The sequence below is a fragment of the Oncorhynchus mykiss genome, chromosome 13, assembly GCF_013265735.2.
Source record: "Oncorhynchus mykiss isolate Arlee chromosome 13, USDA_OmykA_1.1, whole genome shotgun sequence".
Taxonomy (NCBI): Eukaryota; Metazoa; Chordata; class Actinopteri; order Salmoniformes; family Salmonidae; genus Oncorhynchus; species Oncorhynchus mykiss.
The window spans coordinates 24,935,107-24,959,906 of record NC_048577.1 but is presented as its reverse complement, the minus strand read 5'-3'; the positions used below and the strand labels follow the sequence as shown (position 1 = coordinate 24,959,906).

General features: G+C 42.6%; 1 protein-coding gene across 2 annotated transcripts in view; it reads right to left on the bottom strand.

Moving 5' to 3' along the window:
- Positions 1–24,800, bottom strand: part of LOC110486038 (striatin) — a 92,386-nt gene that overhangs the window by 36,530 nt on the left and 31,056 nt on the right. For both annotated transcript variants that reach the window (XM_036940685.1, XM_021557349.2), the window contains exon 2: positions 5,012–5,115. In XM_036940685.1, the coding sequence (XP_036796580.1) occupies positions 5,012–5,115 (104 nt within the window). The remainder of the gene's footprint in view (positions 1–5,011; positions 5,116–24,800) is intronic.

Below are 24,800 nucleotides of genomic sequence, written 5' to 3'. Positions count from 1 at the left end.
TAAGACAGAGTGAGGCTCTAGCTAGCCTGGAATCCAAACCGATAATAGGAGACTGGACATGTGGTTGGGATGGCTAAAGCTTGGAATCCAAACTGGTATGCTCCGTTTCACCATTGTAAAGCCTGGACACCAAACTGGCATATTCCGTTTCACCCGTGATTCCTACCTAGCCTGGAATTAAAAATGAAACGGAGCATAATAGAGTTTGGATTCCAGGCTACAGTTGAAGTCGGAAGTTAACATACACCTTAGCCAAATACATTTAAACTCAGCTTTTCACAATTCCTGACATTTAATCCTAGTAACAATTAGGTTAGTTAGGATCACCACTTTATTTTAAGAATGTGAAATGTCAGAATAATAGTAGAGAGAATGATTCATTTCAGCTTTTCTTTCTTTCATCACATTCCCAGTGGGTCAGAAGTTTACATACACTCAATTAGTATTAGGTTGAATTGCCTTTAAATTGTTTAACTTGGGTCAAACGTTTCAGGTAGCCTTCCACAAGCTTCCCACAATAAGTTGGATACATTTTGGCCCATTGAGCTGGTGTAACGGAGTCAGGTTTGTAGGCCTCCTTGCTCGCACACACCTTTTCAGTTCTGCCCACACATTTTCTATAGGATTGCGGTTAGGGCTTTGTGATGGCCACTCCAATACCTTGACTTTGTTGTCCTTAAACCATTTTTACACAACTTTGGAAGTATGCTTGGGGTCATTGTCCATTTGGAAGACCCATTTGCAACCAAGCTTTAACTTCCTGACTGATGTCTTGAGATGTTGCTTCAATATATCTACATCATTTTCTTTCCTCATGATGCCATCTATTTTGTGAAGTGCACCAGTCCCTGCTGTAGGAAAGCACCCCCACAACATGATGCAGCCACCCCCACAACATGATGCAGCCACCCCCGTGCTTCATGGTTGGGATGATATTCTTTGGCTTGCAAGCCCCCCCCCCCACCCCCAAACATAAAAATAGTCATGATGGCCAAACAGTTATATTTTGGTTCATCAGACCAGAGGACATTTCTCCAAAAAGTACAATCTTTGTCCCCATGTGCAGGTGCAAACCGTAGTCTGGCTTTTTTATGGCGGTTTAGGAGCAGTGGCTTCTTCCTTGCTGACCGGTCTTTCAGGTTATGTCGATATAGGACTCATTTTACTGTGGATATAGATACTTTTGTACCCGTTTCCTCCAGCATCTTCACAAGGTCCTTCGCTGTTGTTCTGGGATTGATTTGCACTTTTCGCACCAAAGTACGTTCATCTCTAGGAGACAGAATGCGTCTCCTTCCTGAGTGGTATGGTGGCTACATGGTGTTTATATTTGCGTACTATTGTTTGTACATCATGAAAGTGGTACCTTCAGGCATTTGTAAATTGCTCCCAAGGATAAACCAGACTTGTGGAGGTCTACAATATTTTTTCTGAAGTCTTGGCTGATTTTTTTTGATTTTCCCATGATGTCAAGCAAAGAGGCACTGAGTTTGAAGGTAGGCTTTGAAATACATCCACAGGTACACCTCCAATTGACTCAAATTATGTCAATTAGCCTATCAGAAACTTCTAAAACCATGACATAATCTTCTGGGATTTTCCAAGCTGTTTAAAGGCATAGTCATAGTATGTAAACCTCTGATCCATTGGAACTGTGTTACAGTGAATTATAAGTGAAATAATCTGTCTGTAAACAATTGTTAGAAAAATTACTTAGTAGATGTAGATGTCCTAACAGACTTGCCAAAACTATAGTTTGTTAAGAAGAAATTTGTGGAGCGGTTGAAAAACGAGTTTTAATGACTCCAACCTAATTGTATGTAAACTTCCGACTTCAACTGTAGGTTTTAACTATCCAAACCACATGACCAGTCAAAGCCTACCATGTAGCCAGTCTAGTCTAATCCGCAGGTTGCCTAGTAGTGTGTAGCAGAGAAAGACCCTATTGAATTATTCTAGATGTCCATTATGCAATTATATGGTGGAAGAGGGCAGTGACACCGTGCTGCATTACCCATGACAAGGTGTGAGCAGCACATGACTGTGGGAATGTGGTTAAAGGGGACACGGCGCCGCGTTTTCCCACAATGTGTGTGTGCGCGCGCGTTTAACATGTGACATAATTCTGTGTAGGGGACAAGGTTACGATACTTATTCCATATTATGTTGTGTTACAGCCTGAATTCAAAATTGATTAAATATATTTTTCTTACCCATCAAAACACAATAGCCCAAAATGACAATTAAAAAAACATGTTTTTAGGAATGTATTGAAAATAAAATATATAAATATCTCATTTAAATAAGTATTCACACCCAAGTCAATACTTTGTAGAAACACCTTTGGCAGCAACTTTGAGTCGTCTTGAGTCTATGTGCAAAACTGATCTGGATTTGGGGATTTTCTCCCATTCTTCCTTGCAGATTTTCTCAAGCACCGTTAAGTTAGATGGGGAGCGGTGGTGAACAGCAATCTTCAAGTCTTTCCAGTTTTTCAAATGGGATTCAAGTCTGGGCTTTGGCTGGGCCACTCAAGGACTTTCACATTCTTGTTCTGTAGCCATTCCAGTGTTGCTTTGGCTGTATGCTTGAGGTCATTGTCCGGTTGGAAAGTAAAATCTTCGCACCAGTCTAAGGTCATTTGCCCTCTGAAGCAGGTTCTCGTCAAGGATTTGCCTGTATTTGGCTCCATTCATTGTTCTCAGTCCCAATTTAATCAATTTTGAATTCAGGCTGCATGGGTCAAGAGGTATGAATACTTTCTGAAGGAACAGTATGTGATGGGATAAAATAGTAATGTCTCAATGCTAATATTTCCACAGTGTGTGTGTGTGTGTGTGTGTGTGTGTGTGTGTGCGCGCGCGCGCGTCATGTGATACCACTGAGGCAGTATTCCTCAATTCTGGTCCTGGGAAACCACTGTTTGATTTTCCTCCAGTAAGATATCAATTTACAGTATACAGTGGTTCTTCCTTTAAAAGTTGCATCGTACTGCAGCACAGAATTCTATGGCATATTATTTAAGTGTCAGCCACTGTCTCCATTAATGCTAGTAAGAGCTAGTTTGACCACCAGAGGGCAACTTTGAGAAGCATGACAGTTTTTAATATAGGCTGTACTAGAGAATTTAAAACCTTTTTTGTAAGAACATAGTATATGGAATAGAGTAAGAAATGTATCTTAATTTGATTAATATAATGGACTTAAGTAAAGGCTCTGTAAGATATATATATATAACATTTTCTTCTTCAGAACATTAACCATGTGTGTTCTCTTGTTTTGTACTGTTCAGCAGTTTCGACCCAATGATTCGTCTAACAAATAAATCCAAACGGGTTTTGCAGTTCTTTAAGTACAACTTTAGTATGACTGACGCCTTTAGTGAGCAGTCTAAATGTTTTAATATGTTAGAATTTCTGCCCTCCGAATTCATATTCATTATATAAATACACCAATGATTGATTTATCAAGACCAGTCCCCATGCTATGTCATTCAGTGATATTTATTCCCATAGTAATTCCTTATGGATCCATTAATATATTTAAAGTCCCTAAACTCGGCAAGAATCTATTGTCCTGCTGATAGTTGAAATAAACATCTACATTTTGAAAGAGTATTTTTACCACTATTTTAATTTACAAAAGCATAAAGATGTTGATGAAGAAATACTGTCCCGTATATGCTTCACCCGATATTTTGCGATTGCATGATGTTTGTAGTTAGAAATGTAAAACTTTAGAGTACTTAATACATTGCTAGTTGGGGGGATTTTTCACAAGTAGCCCAAGCTATAATGAAGCAAAGCTGACATTGGTTGATTTGAATACTTCTGACAGCCAAAATTCTAACTCCACCCATAACTTTTGGACTTTTAAACATTCCCAGAAGGCATGAAGAGGTTGAAGAGTCAATTGTTGAGTAAAGGTTGAAGAGTCCATTGCCCTGCTGATAGCTCATAATGGAAACGATGTTTGCACCCATAGGTTTTAGGCCTGCAGTAGGTTATAATAATCCATGCCTTCTGGGAATGTTTAAAAGTCCAAAAGTTATGGGTGGAGTTAGAATTTTGGCTGTCAGAAGTATTCAAATCAACCAATGTCAGCTTTGCTTTATTATCCAAAATGTTTAAAGTGCATGTGGGCGACAGAGAGAATGCATTTGACTGTTTTTAATATATTAGGGCTTTCAGGAGGAACGGGAAATTGCGTGTTGATTCGTAAACCATGTGCCATGGAATTGGTAAATCAAAAATCTCTTCCTAATTATTTTGCAATCTATATGGCACAGCTGTCAATTATTTGGTCCTTAAATTAAACGGGTATTTTTATTTATCACTATTTTCTTTAACCCATTTTGGTCTTTAATGCAGGACCGACAGACAAGTTCCTTACTTACATTTTTTTTTTACTGAAATTGCAACCAATTTCTATGGCTTTAAAATATATATATATATATATATTGAAGATGATTTCATTTTAAATAACCGAAAGTGAGCAATTGTAATCTGAATAAAGGGAAAAAGGCCATGCTTGAACATGGGATGAGACATAAGTACTAATTTGTAAATAAAGCCAGTTTGTTAATTTATTTCAGTTTTTAGAGGGAAAGAAACCAAAAGCCCACTGTGCCTATTTAATCCGGACAGTATTTAGCAGGGATGGGTGACTCCAGTTCTGGAGGCCTTCTGAGTGTCTGCTGGCTTTTATCTGATTTAGATCTGGGAAACTGGTACTCCCGAGCTGAATCCAGCCAAGTTGACCTGTTCTGCGCTGGCCTGGTTACGCATCCACCGTAGTTCTAGAACAGTACTGCACAAGACAGTTTGAAAGGAAAATACTCAGGCCAGCACAGTACAGTTCAGCATGACAGTGTGAGAAGGGTACAAGTATGCGCAAAACAGAAAAATCAACCAGTAGACACTCACTCAGCCGCCGCCCCCTCCCCCCGAGTTGCCCGCCCTTACAATAAAGACTGAAGGTGTGGTGTAGTTGAGTGTAATGTGGTCCTCACCTCTCCTGTTTGAGGGCATACTCCAGCATCTTGATCCTTCTGACCAGGTCCTTCTTCAGGTTCTCCTGGCCCTTCCTCTCACCCTGCAGGAAGGCTATCTGGGCCTGGAGGAGAGAAGAGCGAAAAGGTCCATTTCCTGAAGAAAATATAGCTGAGCTATCTTTTTATGGCAGTGTAAGTTGTAGTGGTAATAGTGATTGCAATAGTAGTAGTAATAGTACCAGCAGTAGTATCAGTACCAGTAGTAGTGACTGTAGGCGTTTAATTCAAGGTGAACATTCGACCAGGAGAGACAAAAGAAGGTATGTAGTGGTGCACCGATACACAATATTTTCCTTGCCAAAAAAAAACCCAATACCGATAACCAATATTTACAATTTTAGCAGCCTTTTAAGCATTCTAGTAGAGTTAAATAGTTAGCACACACACACACACACACACACACACACACACACACAGCAGTCTAAGGCACTGCATCTCAGTGCAAGAGGGGTCACTACAGTCCCTGGTTCGAATCCAGGCTGTACCACATCCAGCCGTGATTGGGAGTCCCATAGGGCGGCGCACAATTGGTCCAGCATCGTCCCGGTTTGGCCGGGGGTAGGTCGTCACTGTAAATAAGAATTTGTTCTTAACTGCCTAGTTAAGGTTACACACACACAAACAAGTTATTTTGTTGGCATTTACATACAGTGGTTCCTCCTTTAAAAGTTGCGGCACACCTTGCGGGCTGCTGCAGCATTCTGTGGCACGTTATCTAATTGACAAGTGATTTTTTCCTGTTAATGCAAGTTATTGCTAGTTTGACCACCACATCTTTGAGATGCGGGAGACTGGGGTTTAATCACCCGACGGGAAGGAAGAAGTAGGCTGTCCTTGTAAATAAGAATTTGTTCTTAACTGACAAATATAGAAAAATCCTGGAATGAATAGGTGTGTCCAAACTTGACTGGTAATTATTATGGTGTTTCTATTCCATGAAAAATGAAAAACCCTCTGGGTTTCTGTTAGGATGGAACGGAACATATGGCGCTGGATAACATGATGGTTGGCAGTACAGTACTGGGCTATTTAGCTAAAGAATCCCTGTGTCGTGCGGACCTGACGAGAGACCGGGGTTCCATTCCAAGACGGGGAGGAAGGAGTACTGATTACATAGTTGTCATGTCTTCACTATTATTCTAAAATGTAGAAAATAGTAAAAAGAAAAGAAAAATCCTGGAATGAGTAGGTGTGTCCAAACCTTTGACTGGTACTTGCTTAAATAGATTAATATTATGGTGTATCTATTTTATTACAAACGAAAAACCCTCTGAGTAAATTCAGACCTTTTCGCTCTTGGAGCACACACTGGACGTTCAGGCCGAGGGGCAGGGTTGATTTGAGTGTTCTGATCTTACAACGGCAGTCAAGCACACAAGCGAACATTGGCTAGCTTGCTAGCTACTTCCAGACACAAATGAGACCACTCTGACCATTTTACTCACCCTAGCAGAGATGGTTAGGTAGTTTTCATGTTAACCAGAGCGTTGGTGACTAACTGTGCTGCTGGAAACAATTTAATTACACTTCTCTTTTTTTACATTTACAGACACCGGCCACATTCTGGTTCGAAACCTGCTCCCTGCTTGTTTCATTTGAAGTCGTGCACAATTATCAGTTTATTATTTGGTTTATATTGCCCATTCATTGCCAGTTAGAGACAGCAAAGTGCATTGGGAACCAAAAGCATAATCAGTGCTCTAACTCCCCCTTGGTCGTTAGGGCAAATCTGGTCGGTGATAGGACGTTTTTTCCCCCCCCTCACACCTAGTTTGGCTATTAGATTATTCTTTAGTAAAGGTTGAATAGTCCATTGTTCAGCTATTAAAATGTAGATATTGCCAGATGTATGCTCACTGTACAAGGAACAGGCCGTGGAAGCTTTATTGCTGGCAAAAATGTCCACAATCAGAGGTAATTAAACTGTTGTGTTATTTTTCCTCTCTGCCTGTCTTGTTGTACATGGAACCTGTCTCACATGCATTCTTTAAAAAATAAAAAAAAGATGTCAGCTGCTAATTTTAAGACACACCACAAACACGCAGCCATTTTCACTGGACTATTAAGCCCCTGTTGCTGCTAAATGTATAATCACTAATACATATGTTTATTTTGAGCATTCCAGATTCAGCAGGTGGAGGACCTGCTTTATCTGGAGGATAATCTGTAAACACTGACAATGGGGTCATTGTTCCTGACATCCCATGCCCCGTCTACTGAGAATCTTGCTGTGCTGCAACGTCATGTGAACCCTACCACTGACTTCTCATCTTTTGGTAAGGACATCTTCATTTAATGATGAGTCTCCAGCGTTTTTAGGTGCAGTCCTCCCACACTACGTAGGATATTGTTTTAGCCAAAGTGCCACTCTTGATAATGGCAAACATTTGTATTTTTTGGAGGAGGGTGAAATGATAGCAGGCCCAGCTATCAAAGTGAGAGAGTAGGCTATTCTGGATAGAGCATGTACTTTTGTGTAGTCTATTTCGTGTGAGGTTCTCTGTCCTCAGATACAGAGAGCTGTGAAAGCCTGTCTGCAGTTTAAGAGGTACCAACGAAGAGCAGTGGTTCAGTCCTGGTCCTGGGTACTCAAAAGAGTGCACATTTTTTGTTTTTGCCTCAGCACCGCACAGCTGATTCAAATGATCAACTCATCAAGCTTCAAGTGGTATTTATGTATTCATTTGTGATGCTATCCTTGATAAGATCCTGCTATTGTCACATGCATCTATCTAGCCAATGTTATCATGATTTGTTATAAGTGATATTATACAGGAAGTATTATTAAAAAGAGATGCTTTACATTGAAATAGAGAGATGTAGTAGTCCCAGAGTTAATGATCCAAGGTCAGTTCTGCATTTCACCTCCAGATGATTATGATGATTGACTGTGTTAGAACAAAAAATCAAAACAAAGCTTAATCATTCTCTCTCTCTATTCATCTGTCTCTCATCTACAGGTATGTTTTGATGTGAGAGAGGAAGCCAGTCCCGTCATCGCCACCTCACCCACTCTTAAGATAACCTTCGGACCGACTGGGAGCCCAAGTCTGGTTAGGAGACACTGCAAAAGACACTATGTCATTGTGATGAACTGAGAGAATATTAGGGTAGCACTGTAATTCATTAATAATATGCTGTCTTCCCTGCTCCTCTGTTTTACCATTTTCCTTTGTCTTCTCTCTCCCCACACCTCTCTCCCCACCCCCTCTTCCTTCCTCGTTTTTTTATCATGTCAAGCAAAGAGGCACTGAGTTTGAAGGTAGGCCTTGAAATACATCCACAGGTACACCTGCAATTGACTCAAATGATGTCAATCAGAAGCTTCTAAAGCCATGACATCATTTTCTGGAATTTTCCAAGCTGTTTACAGTCAATTTAGTGTATGTAAACTTCTGACCCACTGGAATTGTGATACAGTGAATTATAAGTGAAATAATCTGTCTGTAAACAGTCGTTGGAAAAATGACCTGTGTCATACACAAAGTAGATGTCCTAACCAACTTGCCAAAACTATAGCTTGTTAACTAGAAATTTGTGGAGTGGTTGAAAAACGAGTTTTAATGACTCCAACCTAAGTGTATATAAACTTCCGAATTCAACTGTACATGCAGACACAGCATCACTCAAAGAATGGAGTTTGATACACTTGGTGCTGAATATGACTGAAAAAGAATGTCTCAGATTCGTACCTGAACCGCACCTTTATTTGCCAAGGAAGAGTACATGATCAGTGAATATATTCAAGGGAAAGGCTACAATGTGGGGATCTCATGCGTGGTAATAACTATAGTACATGTATAAAGGACTTGCATCCCTGGCACAAAGTTATTACATTCTACTCAATCCATAGACTTCATTAATGCCATTCAGACTTGAAGTCGATACAACAACTATGACAGCTGGGTTTAAAAAAATATTTTCTTTATTTCACCAGGTAGGCCAGTTGAGAACAAGTTCTCATTTACAACTGCGACCTGGCCAAGATAAAGCAAAGCAGTGCGACAAAAACAACAGCGCAGTTACACATGGGATAAACATACATAGTCAATAACAGAATAGAAAAATCTGTATACAGTGTGTGCAAATGAAGTAAGGAAGTAAGTGGAGAGATTGGTATGAATAGTTCAGAACCTAAAGTTTTAGGGTCCATACACAGATCAGCCTCACACTGTAGCTAGCTACACATCCATAAGCATACAGTTATTTTTATCCTCCACTACACAATAAGCAAATAAATAGTTGGGTAGCTAAACGCAGCAAAAAAAGAAACGTCCTCTCACTGTCAACTGCGTTTATTTTCAGCAAACGTGTAAATATTTGTATGAACATAAGATTCAACAAGTGAGACAAACTGAACAAGTACAACAGACATGTGACTAACAGAAATGGAATAATGTGTCCCTGAACAAAATGGCAGCAGATTTGCCAGGTCTTGCTGTGAGATGTTACCCCACTCTTCCCCCAAAGCACCTTCAAGTTCCCAGACATTTCTGGGGGGGTCCCAGACTTGCTCAATGGGATTGACATCCGGGCTCTTCGCTGGCCATGGCAGAACACTGACAATCCTGTCTTGCAGGAAATCAGTCATACTGCTCATTCTGGAGGGTCATGTCAGGATGAGCCTGCAGGAAGGGTACCACATGAGGGAAGAGGATGTCTTCCCTGTAACGCAGTTGAGATTGTAACGCAGTTGAGATTGTCTGCAATAACAACAAGCTCAGTCCGATGATGCTGTGACACACCGCCCAAGACCATGATGGACCCTCCACCTCCAAATCGATCCCGCTCCAGAGTACAGGCCTCGGTGTAACGCTCATTCCTTCAACGATAAACGCGAATCCAACCATCACCCCTGGTGAGACAAAACCACAACTCGTCAGTGAAGAGCATAGTCCTGTCTGGTCCAGCAACGCTGGGTTTGTGCCCATTGGCGACATTGTTGCCGGTGATGTCTGGTGAGGACCTGCCTTACAACAGGCCTACAAGCCCTCAGTCCAGCCTCGCTATTGCGGACAGTCTGAGCACTGGATGGAGGGATTGTGCGTTTCTGGTGTAACTGGGCAGTTACCTGTCCCTGTACCTGTCCCACAGGTGTGATGTTCGGATGTACCGATCCTGTGCAGGTCTTACATGTGGTCTGCTACTGCGAGGACGATCAGCTGTCCGTTCTGTCTCCCTGTAGCGCTGTCTTAGGTGTCTCACAGTACGGGCATTGCAATTTATTGCCCTGGCCACATCTACAGTCCTCATGCCTCCTTGCAGCATGCCTAAGGCACGTTCATGCAGATGAGCAGGGACCCTGGGCATCTTTCTTTTGGTGTGTTTCAGAGTCAGTAGAAAGGCCTCTTTAGTGTCCTAAGTTTTCATAACTGTGACCTTAATTGCCTACCGTCTGTCAGCCGTTCCACAGGTACATGTTCATTAATTATTTATGGTTCATTGAACAAGCATGGGAAACAGTGTTTAAACCCTTTACAATGAAGATCTGTGAAGTTATTTGGATTTTTACAAATTATCTTTGAAAGACGGTTTCTTTTTTTGCTGAGTTTGGCAAATATAAGGCAAGCCAAAACAAATTATACATTCAATTTGCAGTAAATGCTTTAGCTAGGTAGATTCTCTCAGGAGTCCCTAAAAGATTAAACACCACAAATTACAAATTCATACTCAGGTGTTTTGACATAACTTACTAAATCACGATTTTCGTAAATGAACCTCGAAAAAGAAATATGCACAAACAATTCTCTCTTCATTAACTAACATATTCCTCTCAATTATACATTTTGACTTAACTCGTTATGACTTTTTAACTACTTACATTTGCTTCCACCGTAATGTTTTGTCAGCCATCTTTGCTGAAGAAAGTTACCAGAGATGGGTGGCTCGAGTCAAATTCGTCATTGGAACCACTCGATATGATTTGTCATATAAAATCCTTGAGACCCAAATGCATAACAAGTGCTCTAACTCCCCCTTGTGGAGGTCTGGAGCAATGAAGCCGTGACGCTGGGTACCTCTAAGTCCCGCGGTGTAAGCTTGCAACTTTAAGGAGGAACCACTATGTCGCCATTACCAGGAAAACAATCAAAACCTATTTATTTCACTTACTTGCTGTGCTGTTTCATTGTTCAGTCGTTTCATTCTCAACCAGGATTTCATCATACATGTCAAGCAGTGAAGTTTCAGCTGTCTGTCCGTGGCCTCTCTTCCATGGTGCGCATTGTTACTGTGTCCATTTCCGTCTTGTCCAGCTGTGTATGTAACGTAAACCCTGTTTTTGTTGTCTGTACATCGCATCGAGCACGGTGGAGATACAGTAAAGAGAGAATGTCACCGAATCGCTTGTTCACAGCCTGTTTTGGAAGTTTAGTTGAGCAGGTGTTTCAATGCCATGACAGAGGCTATCACGTCTGCTGCAGGTGCAGTTGATGAGCTTATTTCTCCAGTAAGTTGTTTGAATGGAGCTAGCTAGTGTGTTCATGTTTCCAAGTTTCAAACATGTTCTCAAATGCCATTGAAATGGCAGCAGCGGTATGAGAACCAGCACATTCATGAGCATGCAATGCGACTTTCAGTACGAAATCCTCGACGACCCAATGTGCTGTCAGACACGGCATGCTCATGGGGCCGATATCGCTGGTCCACATGTCAATCGTGAAGCTAATAGCAGTGATGATATTACTGTGCAACTCCGGAAGGGCAACATCTGAAAAATAGCACACGTGGTAGTGTGTACCGGTGCTCAACCGGTCTGCGAAAGCCAACATCACCCACAACAAAGAATGGTTGATTGTCAAGAGCACTGAATTCCATTATCTTAGCGTTAATGGATTTCGCATTTGAGTTGTTTCACTGAAAATGGTCTTACTCTTTCAAAGGACTGCTCGACTTGTTGACTGCTCGATCCACACAGCAGACATTGTGGGCTAGGTTAGGAATGCTGGGTTGCACATGTAGCGCTAACTTTACATGGCGTCATTAAGTCATGTACCTACGTTATATAGGTATGCACGTCAGCTATGACATCGGTTTTGCATATCGGCGTTAAACTAGACATCAGGCCAACGTCGACATTGCCATTTTTAGGTAATATCGTCCGATTCCGATATATCGTGCATCCCTATAAATAAGCCATCAGTAAAAATAAAGTGGATGCACATCTAACAAACTTTCACAGGAGCAGGGTGAAACAAAGGCCAGCAAAAGAAGATAAATAACTGCACATTATTTGGCTAGGTGCTCATTTAGTTGTGCTGATTGTGGCTTTAAAGCTGAATAGGGCTTAAGTGCACTATTTTGCAAATAGGGTGCGATTTGGGATGCACACATGCCTTTAACAGTAGACCAGTACCGGAACCTGTTTTCTATAAAGTCTTAGGCTACTCAACTGTGATACATTTCCTGTTGTTTGTTTTGATATGGATTATTTTAACTGCTTTCAGGCATCTTAGCTGGTCAGCCGATTCATGACATAATGCTATGGTTGACTGATGAACTCACAGAGTGGGTGTCTATGAAAGTCGCATTTAAAAAAAGACAGATCCGGGCCATTCTTGTTTATCACCTTGTAATAGTTAAGGTTAGGATTGGTATAGGCAGAACCGATCCCGGATCTGTCGTTGGGGTGAACGGGCTAATTGTGCCAGGCCACACAGGGACAGCACTCTAAATCGCAACTAATCCAATTAAGGATAAACACAAGGATTTGTTTTCCTCCCCAATAACACACACACAGTGAGTCACATACAGACACACACACAGTGAGTCACATACAGACACACACACAGTGAGTCACATACAGACACACACACAGTGAGTCACATACAGACACACACACAGTGAGTCACATACAGACACACACACAGTGAGTCACATACAGACACACACACAGTGAGTCACATACAGACACACACACAGTGAGTCACATACAGACACACACACAGTGAGTCACATACAGACACACACAGTGAGTCACATACAGACACACACAGTGAGTCACATACAGACACACACACAGTGAGTCACATACAGACACACACAGTGAGTCACATACAGACACACACAGTTTTCTAGGACTAGTATCGGGCCGTATCGAGATGACATTTTGCTAAACCAGCCAAATAAATCATTTCAACCCACGCACACCCCAAAACGCTCTTTTCTTCTCTGTATATTGTACAACTGAATGAACGACGAAATGAATATTGCTTTAAATACTTAATGTTAATAATTAGTAATAACTTTTAATTAGCAGAAAATGTAGTCTAATTAGAATAGGCCTATTTAAAAACACTTCAGTTGAAGTGAGACTGTATATAAAATAGGCCACAAAACACACACGCAGTATACTTCACACGCTCACTGATCAAACCCTATCTCGTAAAACCCTCACAAAAACCAAAATCAGAAGGACCTTTCCACTCCAAACTTTACAGCGAATTCCAGTTGCTGATAGCGAGGGTTGACCATTATCTGTGCTATTCATCTCCAAAATGGCCGTTTATCTGGCTCTCCACACATTCCTGGTGCATTGTAGAGTTCCACAGGGCTTTCAACCCCCACATATCCCATTGACACCGGAATGCACTGACATACCAAGCACTTCGGCCAAAACAAGCCCCTTCTTGGTCCAAAAACTCAACCCAGGTTTAAACTACGCGTCCTTCTATTCTAAGCCATTTAGACTTTGTAGAGCTCATAATTGATGTATTTTGAATAACAGCACAAATATTTAAACTTTGTGGGGCTGAATAGTTTTGAGTTTTGCAACTTTGTTCTCAGGCTGGACTACTAGAGTCAATTCTCTGAATATTAGCTAAAAACATTAACTAGCGAAGTCTAAATGTAAGCCTAGCTTGTGTAACCAGTAAACAGACTTTCACAGTGTCATCAATGGCCTGATCTGATTTAAAAACGTACTCAAAATGAGTTAACATGCTACAAACCACTAACAAGAAACACGTTCAGCTAATAGAGCAAATTTAGCGAACTTGTTTTGTACTAAAACATACGCTCAGATCAAAGACCTAACCGGACTTCAGGCTCATATTAGTTTAGCTAACTCAAATGTTATGCTGTACATTCAAATCAATGTTTATTGGTCAAAAACAGATGTTCAGATGTTTGTTTGTTTATATTCCCGGTCTCTGACATTGCTAGTTCTGATATATTTCTTACATTTCTTTATTTTTATGGAATGTGCATTGTTTTAAATTTTTTTTTTAATGTATACTACCAGTCAAAGTTGACACCTACTCATTCCAGGATTTGTCTTTATTTGTACTACTTTCTACATTGTAGAATAATAGTGAAGACATCAAAACTATGAGTGGGGGTATATGTGGGGGTTGTGCTTTGGCAAAGTGGGTGGGGTTATAGCCTGCCTGTTTTGCCCTGTCCGGGGGTATCGTCAGACGGGGCCACAGTGTCTCACGACCCCTCCGGTCTCATTCATGTTGCAATAGTTTGTGTTGGGGGGCTAGGGTCAGTCTGTATATCTGGAGTATTTATCCTGTCTTATCGGGTGTCCTGTGTGAATTTAAGTATGCTCCCTCTAATTCGCTCTCTCTTTCTCCCTTTCTCAGAGGACCTGAGCCCTAGGACCATGCCTACCTGGCCTGATGACCCTTTGCTGTCCTCAGTCCACCTGGTTGTGCTGCTGCTTCAGTTTCAACTGTTCTGCCTGCGGCTATGGAACCTTGATCTGTTCACTGGACACGCTACCTGTCCCAGACCTGCTGTTTTCAACTCTCTAGAGACAGCAGGAGCGGTAGAGATACTCTCCATTATCGGCTATGAAAAGCCAAATTACATTTACTCCCGAGGTGCCAACCTGTTGCCCCCTCGACAACCGCTGATAATTATTATTTGACCCTGCTGGTCATCTATGAACATCTTGGCCATGTTCTGTTCTAATCTCCACCCGGCACAGCCAGAAGAAGACTGGCCACCCCTCATAGCCGGATTCCTCTATAGGTTTCAGCCTAGTTTCAGGCCTTTCAATGGAGTTTTTCCTAGCCACCGTGCTTCTACACCTACATTGCTTGCTGTTTGGGGTTTTAGGCTGAGTTTCTGTACAGCACTTTGACATCAGCTGATGTAAGAAGGGCTTTATAAATATATTTGATTTACTGGTTGATTCTAAAATGGATTAAATTGTTTTTTTCCCCCCCAGATCAATCTACACATAATGACAAAGCAAAAGCAGGTTTTTAGACATTTTTGCAAATGTATTAAAAATAAGATTTACATAAGTATTCAGATCCTTTACTCAGTACTTTGTAGAAGCACCTTTGGCAGCGATTACAGCCTCAATTCTTCTTGGGTATGATGCTACAAGCTTGGCATACCTGTTCATCCCATTCTTCTCTGCAGATCCTCTCAAGCTCTGTCAGGTTGGATGGGGAGTATCGCAGCACAGCTATTTACAGGTCTCTCCAGAGATGTTTGATCGGGTTCAAGTCCGGGCTCTAGCTGGGCCACTCAAGGACATTGAGACTAGTTCTGAAGCGACTCCTGTGTTGAGGAGTGCTTAGGGTCGTTGTCAGGAGAACCTTTACCCCAGTCTGAGGTCCTGAGCACTCTGGATCAGGTTTTCATCAATAATCTCTGTACTTTGCTTCATTCATCTTTCTCTCGATCCCGACTAGTCTCCCAGTCCCTGACGCTGAAAAACATCATCACAGCATGATTCTGCCACCCCCATGTTTCACTGTAGGGATGGTGCCAGTTTTTTCCAGACGTGATGCTTGGCATTCAGGCCAAAGAGTAAAATCTTGGTTCCATCAGACCAGAGAATCTTGTTTCTCATGGTCTGAGAGTCTTTAGGTGCCTTTTGGCAAACTCCAAGTGGGCTTTCACGTGCCTTTTACTGAGGAGTTGATTTCTATCTGGCCACTCTACCATAAAGGTCTGATTGGTAGATTGCTGCGGATCTGGTCGTCATTCTGGAAGGTTCTCCCATCTCCACAGAGGAACTCTGTCAGAGTGACCATTGGGTGCTTGGTCACTTCCCTGAACAAGGCCCTTCTCCCCCGATTGCCCAGTTTGGCCGGGAAGCCAGCTCTAGGAAGAGTCTTGGTGGTTCCAAACTTCATCCATTTAAGAATGATGGAGGCCAATGTGGTTTTTGGGACCTTCAATGCTGGAGACATTTTTGGTACCCATCCCCAGATCTGTTCCTCGACACAATCCTGTATTGGAGCTCTACGAACAATTTCTTCAACCTCATAGCTTGTTTTTTGCTCTGACATGCACTGTCAACTGTGGGACGTTATATAGACAGGTGTGTGCCTTTCCAAATCATGTCCAATCAATTGAATTTACCACAGGTGGACTCCAAGTTGTAGAAATATCTCAAGGGTGACCAATAGAAACAGTATGCACCGGTGCTCAATTTCGAGTCTCATAGCAAAGGCTCTGAATACCCTATTAATAGATTAGCAAAAATGTCTAAAAACCTATTTTCACTTTGTCATTATGGAGTATTGTGTGTAGATTGAGGATGATTATTTTTTTAAATGTATTTTTCGAATACGGCTGTAACGTATCAAAATGTGGAAAAAGTCAAGGGGTCTGAATACTTTGCAAATGCATTATACATATAAAGTGGGTAAAAGTGTGTAAACAGTATTAAAGTGACCAGTCTTCAATGACTATGTACATAGAGCAGAAGTCTCTAAGGTGCAGGGTAGAGTAAGCGGGCAGTAGCCGGCTAGAAAAAATTATTAAGGTTCAGGGCAGGGTACTGGCCAGAGGCTGGCTAGTGGTGACTGTTTAACAGTCTGATGGCCTGGAGATAGAGGTGTATGCACCTGTACTGTTTCCACCTTCTAGATGGCCGTGGCTCCGGGGGCTGGGTACACCTTCAGTTAACAGGGCAAATAAAGCCTGTGTGTGGGTGTGCATACAATAAACCAATGTTTAGTAATCAAGAACTAAGTACCAGTGACTCGCTCAATTCGGAAGGGGTCAGATGACACAGAAGCTATGCCACAGGACTGTTTTGCTAGGACAGACAGGAATATGAGAGCTGCCGCTTTCAAGGAGCGGGACACTAATCCGGACACTTATGAAATCCCGCTATGCCCAAAGACGAACCACCAAACAGGCAAAGCGTCAATACAAGACTAAGATTGAATCATACTACACCGTCTCTGACGGTCGTTGGATGTGGCAGGGCTTGCAAACCATTATGGAGTGACACAAGTCTACCAGATGAGCTTTATGCCTTCAATACAAGCTTCAAAGCAAGCAACTCTGAAGCATGCATGAGAACACCAGTTCTTCCGGACGACTGTGTGGTCACGCTCTCCGTAGCCGATGTGAGCCAGACCTTTAAACAGGTCAACATTCACAAGACCGCAGACGGATTACGTTTACTCCGAGCATGCGCGGACCAACTGGCAAGTGACATTTTCAACCTCTCCCTTACCGAGTCTGTAATACCTACATGTTTCAAGCAGACCACCGTAGTCCATGTGCCCAAGAAAGCAAATGTAACATGCCTAAAAGACTGAAAGACATGCCTAACATGCCTAAAAGACCTGTAGCACTCAGTCAGTAGCAATGAAGTGCTTTGAAAAGCTGGTCATGGCTTACATCAACACCATCATCCCGGAAACCCTAGACCCACTCCAATTCGCATTCCGCCCCAACAAATCTAAAGAATACGAAATCTCAATGCAAGCCACACTGCTCTTTCCCACCTGGATAAACAGAACACCTATGTGAGAATGCTGTTCATTGACTACAGCTCAGCGTTGAACAACATAGTGTCCTCAAAGCTCATCACTAAGCTAAGGACCCTGGTACTAAACACCTCCCTCTGCAACTGGATCCTGGACTTCCTGAAGGACCGGCACCAGGTGGTAAGGGTAGGCAACAACACATCTGCCACGCTGATACTCAACATGGGGGCCCCTCTGGGGTGCGTGCTTAGCCCCCTCTACTCCCCGTTCACCCACGTCTCCAAAACCATCATTAAGCCTGGTTTGGCAACTGCTCGAAGGCGCTAGAAGGTAGTGTGACTATTTACATCCACTTCCCCCTTTGTTTTTACACTGCTGCTACTCACTGTTTATTATCTATCCATAGTCACTTTACCCCTACACACAGCTACAAATTACCTCGACTATCCTGTACCCCTGCACATTGACTTGGTACTGGTACCCCCTGTATATAGCCTCATTATTATTATGTCATTTTCTTGTTACTTTATTTGATTTGAGTATATTTAGTAAATATTTTCTTAACTCTATTTCTTGAACTGCATTGTTGGTTAAGGACTTGTTAGTAACATTTCATTCAATCTAACTTAATTTTACCTTCAACTCAATGTTATGTTGTAACAAGCCATGAATCATATCCTGAGCCTGTTCAGACTAGCCTGATCCCAGATATTTGTTTGTGCTGTCTGGCCAACTTGGAACAAACGGTTTTGGGACCAGGCTATATTTGTGGCAGGCTGTAAGGGTCATGCCTCTAAAGCACTGTGGCTAGTGTACATTTAGCTTGGGCGGGGTGAGCCCCCCCCCCATTCCCCTGGCTTTGCTGGCATGGTGGAGAGAATGCAGATGAGACGCTTGTTAATTAGGTGATAAATGTCTTCCCTGGTCAGTGTCAAGCCAGGCTGGGCCTTCCTCTTTCTCTCTATCCCTCTTTCACTCTCTGTCCCCATCTCTCTCTCGGTCTCCCAGTGGGTCTCTGGATGCCGCCCTCTCCTGCTCGCTTTCCTTCTCTCTCTCACTCTTTAGCCTTTCCGTTTCTATCTTTCTCTAGCCGCCTCTCTCACTCAGTCTCTCCCCATATCTCTCCTTAACTCTGTCCCTCAATCTCTTTCTCTTGATCTTTTGCAGTCTCTCAGCCTCTCCATCTCTCGCTTTAAGCCTTCTGGCCTGATTCTAGGCATCCCAGATAGCACAAGCCACCTGGGAAAAGGAGGGGGGGGGGGATTCCACGCATATAAAACCCAGGCTGGCTCCCCTCATCGAGGACGTGCGCAGACTGCGCACTCGTGACTCGTTAATGAGAGACGTCTTAAAATACTCCATCTGTTAATCCGATTTAACGACAAAAGCGACATTTCAAAATGGTGTTCACTGACTGTGATATCTGACGTACGATACTAGCATAGCTGTGGGAAAGAGGGGGAAAAAAAAGGTGAATAATCTTAATATAGAGGCTAAAATGGACTTCTTAAGTGCCGATGCTCAAGTGATGCAATTCTGCGCCAGTGAACACATTCTAGTAATATATGCCATTTAGCAGACGCTTTCCTCCAAAGCGACTTTCAGACATGTGTGCATACATTTGATGTATTGGTGGCCCCGGGAATCGAATCCATAATCCTGGCATTGCAAGCGCCATTCTCTACCAACTGAGCCACACAGGACCAGATGGTAAGGAGAGGCTGGATTGGTTGGTGCACATGGGCCAATAACGCATTACAAAATGATGACGCGGTGCCCCGGTGGGTAAAAGTACTGTACCTGCGGTAGGCATTGTGATTCAGCTTTGGTATAAATTTTTCCCCCAAATGCCTTGCTCCCTTTCCCCAACATCTGCTCCTACGCGTCTCTTTCCCAGTTTCCTCTCCGCTTAAGAATACACATCTTCCATTGCCTTAAGCTTCTCTCTCTCGCTGCCAGTTTTTGTTTGCGAGACAACCACAGTTTCCAAATGGAGTGGTATGATGCGGCCAGCTCACACTCATCCAAACACAATCGCAGCAGGGAACGCCACCCCGACCCACCCTCCCTCCCTCCGTCCGTAGCCCTGGGGACACGGCCCAAAATGCAACAATGCCCTCTTTTCCTCTCGCCAAACAGTCACTGTCAATTTCCCCTCTTAAAACAACTCAAGACACAGCCCTAGTCCCTCCACGCTAACTTAGCTGCATTACCCACTCTCATTTCAAGGCAACGTTTCAACTAAACTCATTTTCTGTGTGGTGGAGGATGGGAGTTTCCCCCCTTACTATGTAAAGTGCTTTCAGCTCTGGAGAAGCACTATATAAATCCAATCATTTATAATGAATTATTATGTAGTTAGCATCCCAGTTGAAGTCAGTAGGAGTTACTTTCATCCCTTCTAACAATAGCGCATCTCCTTGTTTTGATCATTCTTCCCGAACCATCATCACTCAAGACAGGAGCTTTCTCGTTTTGTTTTGTTTACCTCAGCATGGTTTGAAGCTACACAGCGAGGGCCAACAGCTCAGTGAGAGCCTGCATGAGCCACAGCGGTTAGCGCAGTTAGGTCGGAGGCTGACCCAGGCAGAGGCCTCTGGAGTGATGTCACAGTAGGCCTTGTCTTAAGGCTAATTTCTCATAATTTCCCCCCTTTTCCTTATACTTGGCTTCTTGTATTTGTTTGTGTACGGGGAAAATGACTGCCAGCTGACGTTTTGAGTATGTGAGTGAGAGAAAGCGAGCCTGTGTGCGCATGCATGTGTGCATGCATACATGTTTGTGTGTGCTAATGCAAATGTTTGTTTGCTCAGAATTCTTAATTCTAAGCTTGTGCCCTGATTATCCAGCAGTGACTTAACTAAAGGGAATCTGCTGTGCCTTTGAGCGCATTGATCCGTTGTCAAAGTGCATTTCCAGGCAATTGCGTGCTTCGACTGAAAAAACGCTAAGTGTACAAATTATTTGGGGACAAACTTTATAACAAGTAGCCCAAAGACGATTTAGGCATAGAGAATTCCAAATGATTTCAAAAAGACAGTAATAGGCACATTACTTTCAGGCAAACTGAGCTCTCAACATTGTATTAACCAACTATTGTGAGAAATAAAACAATATCCTATAGTCATTTCCCAGTTTGTGAGTCTTGTGATGTTGCCGCTTCTTGCCAGTTACTACCATGGCTGCTCGGAAATACAGTACAGCTAATTCTGATCATGCCCCAGTATATAGAAATGTTCTTATACATAGTGTACAAAACATTAGGAACACCTAATGGCGGCGGCAGGGTAGCCTAGTGGTTAGAGCATTGGACTAGGTTGCAAGTTCATATCCCCGAGCTGACATGGTACAAATCTGTCGTTCTGCCCCTGAACAGGCAGTTAACCCACTGTTCCTAGGTCATCATTGAAAATAAGAATTTGTTCTTAACGGACTTGCCTAGTTAAATAAAGGTCAAATAAAAAAAATATTGGGTTGCACCCTGTTTTGCCCTCAGAACAGCCTCAATGCGTCAGGGCATGGACTCCACAAGGTATTAAAAGCATTCAACAGGGATGCGCTGGCCCATGTTGATTCCAATGCTTACCACAGTTGTGTCAAGTTGGCTGGATTTCCTTTGGGTGGTAGACCATTCTTGATACACACGGGGAAACTGTTGAGTGAAAAACCCAGCAGGGTTGCAGTTCTTGACAAACTCAAACCAGTGCTCCTGGCACCTACTGCCATACCCGTTCAAAAAGGCACTGACATCTTTTATCTTGCCCATTCACCCTCTGAATGGCACACAAACACAATCCATGTCTCAATTGCCTCAAGGCTTAAAACTCCTTCTTTAACCTGTCTCCTCCCCTTCATCTACACTGATTGAAGCCGATTTAACAAGTGACATCAGTAAGGGAGCATAGCTTTCACCTGGATTCACCTGCTCAGTCTGTTATGGAAAGAGCAGGTGTTCCTAATGTTCTTGGTGTATGTTTCATCCACTAATAGAAAAGTGTCCCAATTCAACTTCACCCACATGATGATACTAAGCCTGCCTCCCTGGCAATCTAATGTGCAAGGTTACCAAGGCAACTGACAAGTTTTTTTTGTGGAGGCAGAGGCACAAGGCAGACGAGCAGGTCTTCCAATGATAAGCCACCGTCTCTCTATCACCACTGCTGTAGGAACAACTCAAAACAGCAACAGATTCTAAAATATCTCATTATGTCATAGTTGAGTCACTGATCTAGTTAGACTTTGCTAGAAAACAGTAACCCAGAAAATAAAATCCTTGGGCACATGCTCCTGCTCTGTATGGATTCAGGAAGCCCCTTTGTTGAGGCCTTAGTATTCTAGTTATTTTAAAGTGACTAGAGAAAGCCATCCAAAAGCCCTCATCTTCTTGATTAAATTAGGCCTATATTACACTTAAATTAAGAACCATGGTTTACTGCTCCTAAAAGGTGTTATATTAAATGTTTGCCTGTGGGGCTCTACCAAAAGAGGGTCCCCTAAATGGACAAAGATATTGTCCATAGATTATCACATTGGACAGAAAGGGGCACATCTCCCCACACCCATGTGTGAAAGCATATAGCTGTGCTCTTAAAGTAAAAAAATGGATTACTGAAAAAAAACTCTTGGCCCTAGGGTACTTACACAGGCTTTGTCTCATCCTAAAAAAGAAAACAAAGAGTATGCTGGCAGTGGGGCCTTCATGTGGAGGTGCCTTCGCCTACATGCAGGAAAACTGGGTAACCCACTTGTTAAAAATTCCCTTCGTCTTGTTGCTGCTCTACATGAAGGGACGGAAGTAGCAAACATTTGAATGACAGTCTGATTCATATCCTTCCAACAGTCTTTGTGCCTTTTGACATTTCATTTAAATGAAAAGACTGATAGACTGCGTAGAGCAGTGTTCAAGTTTCTACTTGACGTGCTTCTTTATACGTTATTCATCATAAGGAGATTTGTGATAATGTCTAAAAGCTGACCTACATGCATTGGAAAATAGCCCAAAGCATAGGAAGCATAGTAGATCTTGGATTGGGGCTGGATGCATAGTTGATGACGAAGGACACAGAGTAAATGGGCACAGACTAGTGACATTCTAATGATCATCACCAGACAAGCAGAATGAATCCCAGAAGAATCATGACATTTCTGCTGCCATATGGGTTACGAAATATCCCTGGGGTCATTTCCAGCTGGGCACCTGTCGTAACCTGTCATAACCAGCATGTCAGCCCCACCTCCTGTGTGTATAGTGCAAGACTTTAGGTTGAATCCGGTGCAGAGGCAGTACAAGGCAGCCCTATAATGCTGTTTGGCTAACACGACATACGTCATCCAAACTTCTAACTGTTGGCAATGAGTAACCCCTCCGCCACATATCTATTCCAGAAAGTCAGGGATTTTCAGGATATAAAGTGAGCAGTAACAAATTCCTTGGGGGGTAGGGGGGGGTCCCCCTCATCAAAATCTGGAGCAGATGATTAAATCGAGAGAGTGGGGAAGGAGGGAAGAAGAGAGAGAACTAGAGGGGAACAAAAGGATGTGCTGCGCGAGAGAGGAAACAGTGCATGACAAACAGTAGCTTACTCAGGTACATCAGCTCTAGCTCGGAGGCAAAGCCATCACATTCAGTTTTAAGTATTGCAGCAGGTACAAAAAGCTTACCCCAAAAAGACCATGCCTAAATTTGTACAGTCGGTATACTAAGTCATATCTATAGGCCTACATGTGATAAATCCAAACTAGTTTAAAACTAAATTAAACCATTTGGCAGTGGGCTGAGGACCAGTAAGTAACCTTAGGGCAATTCCAAGGGAAATACGCTTTGACTCGGTTTTATCACTTTAAAATGTATGCCAAACAAAAACACTTTATTTCAAACAAGGTTAACCAATCATACAACTCTATGCAAAATTACTACTTTTAACAACTTAAATTGAAGAATTTACAAAAACTAATTTAGCGGAAGAACTTAACACTTTTAAATATCTGCTCCGAATGACAAGACACCTTGAGTTTGAAAAAATATATAATTTTGGTTATTGAACTAAATTAAGTGAAGTGGATTTACACCTGGTGAAGGAATTACAGTCGTGGCCAAAAGTTTTGAGAATGACACATTAATTTCCACAACGTTAGCTACTTCAGTGTCTTTAGATATTTTTGTCAGATGTTACTATGGAATACTGAAGTATAATTACAAGCATTTCATAAGTGTCAAAGGCTTGTATTGACAATTACATGAAGTTGATGCAAAGAGTCAACATATGCAGCGTTGACCCTTCTGTTTCAAGACCTCTGCAATCCGCCCTGGCATGCTGTCAATTAACTTCTGGGCCACATCCTGACTGATGGCACCCCATTCTAGCATAATCAATGCTTGGAGTTTGTCAGAATTTGTGGGTTTTTGTTTGTCCACCCGCCTCTTGAGGATTGACCACAAGTTCTCAATGGGATTAAGGTCTGGGGAGTTCTGGCCATGGACCCAAAATATCAATGTTTTGTTCCCCGAGCCACTTAGTTATCAATTTTGCCTTATGGCAAAGTGCTCCATCACGCTGGAAAAGGCATTGTTCGTCACCAAACTGTTCCTGGATGGTTGGGAGAGGTTTCTCTCGGAGGATGTGTTGGTACCATTTTTTATTCACGGCTGTGTTCTTAGGCAAAATTGTGAGTGAGCCCACTCCCTTGGCTGAGAAGCAACCCCACACATGAATGGTCTCAGGATGCTTTACTGCTGGCATGACACAGGACTTATGGTAGCTCTCACCTTGTCTTCTCCGGATAAGTTTTTTCCCCAGATGCCCCAAACAATCGGAAAGTGGATTCAGAGAAAATGACTTTACCCCAGTCCTCAGCAGTCCAATCCCTGTACCTTTTGCAGAATATCAGTCTGTACCCGTTGTTTTTCCTGGAGAGAAATGGCTTCTTTGCTGCCCTTCTTGACACCAGGCCATCCTCCAAAAGTCTTTGCCTCAATGTGCAAGCTCTGTACTGGTGGTGCCCCGATCCCGCAGCTGAATCAACTTTAGGAGACGGTCCTGGCCTTGAAGTGTACC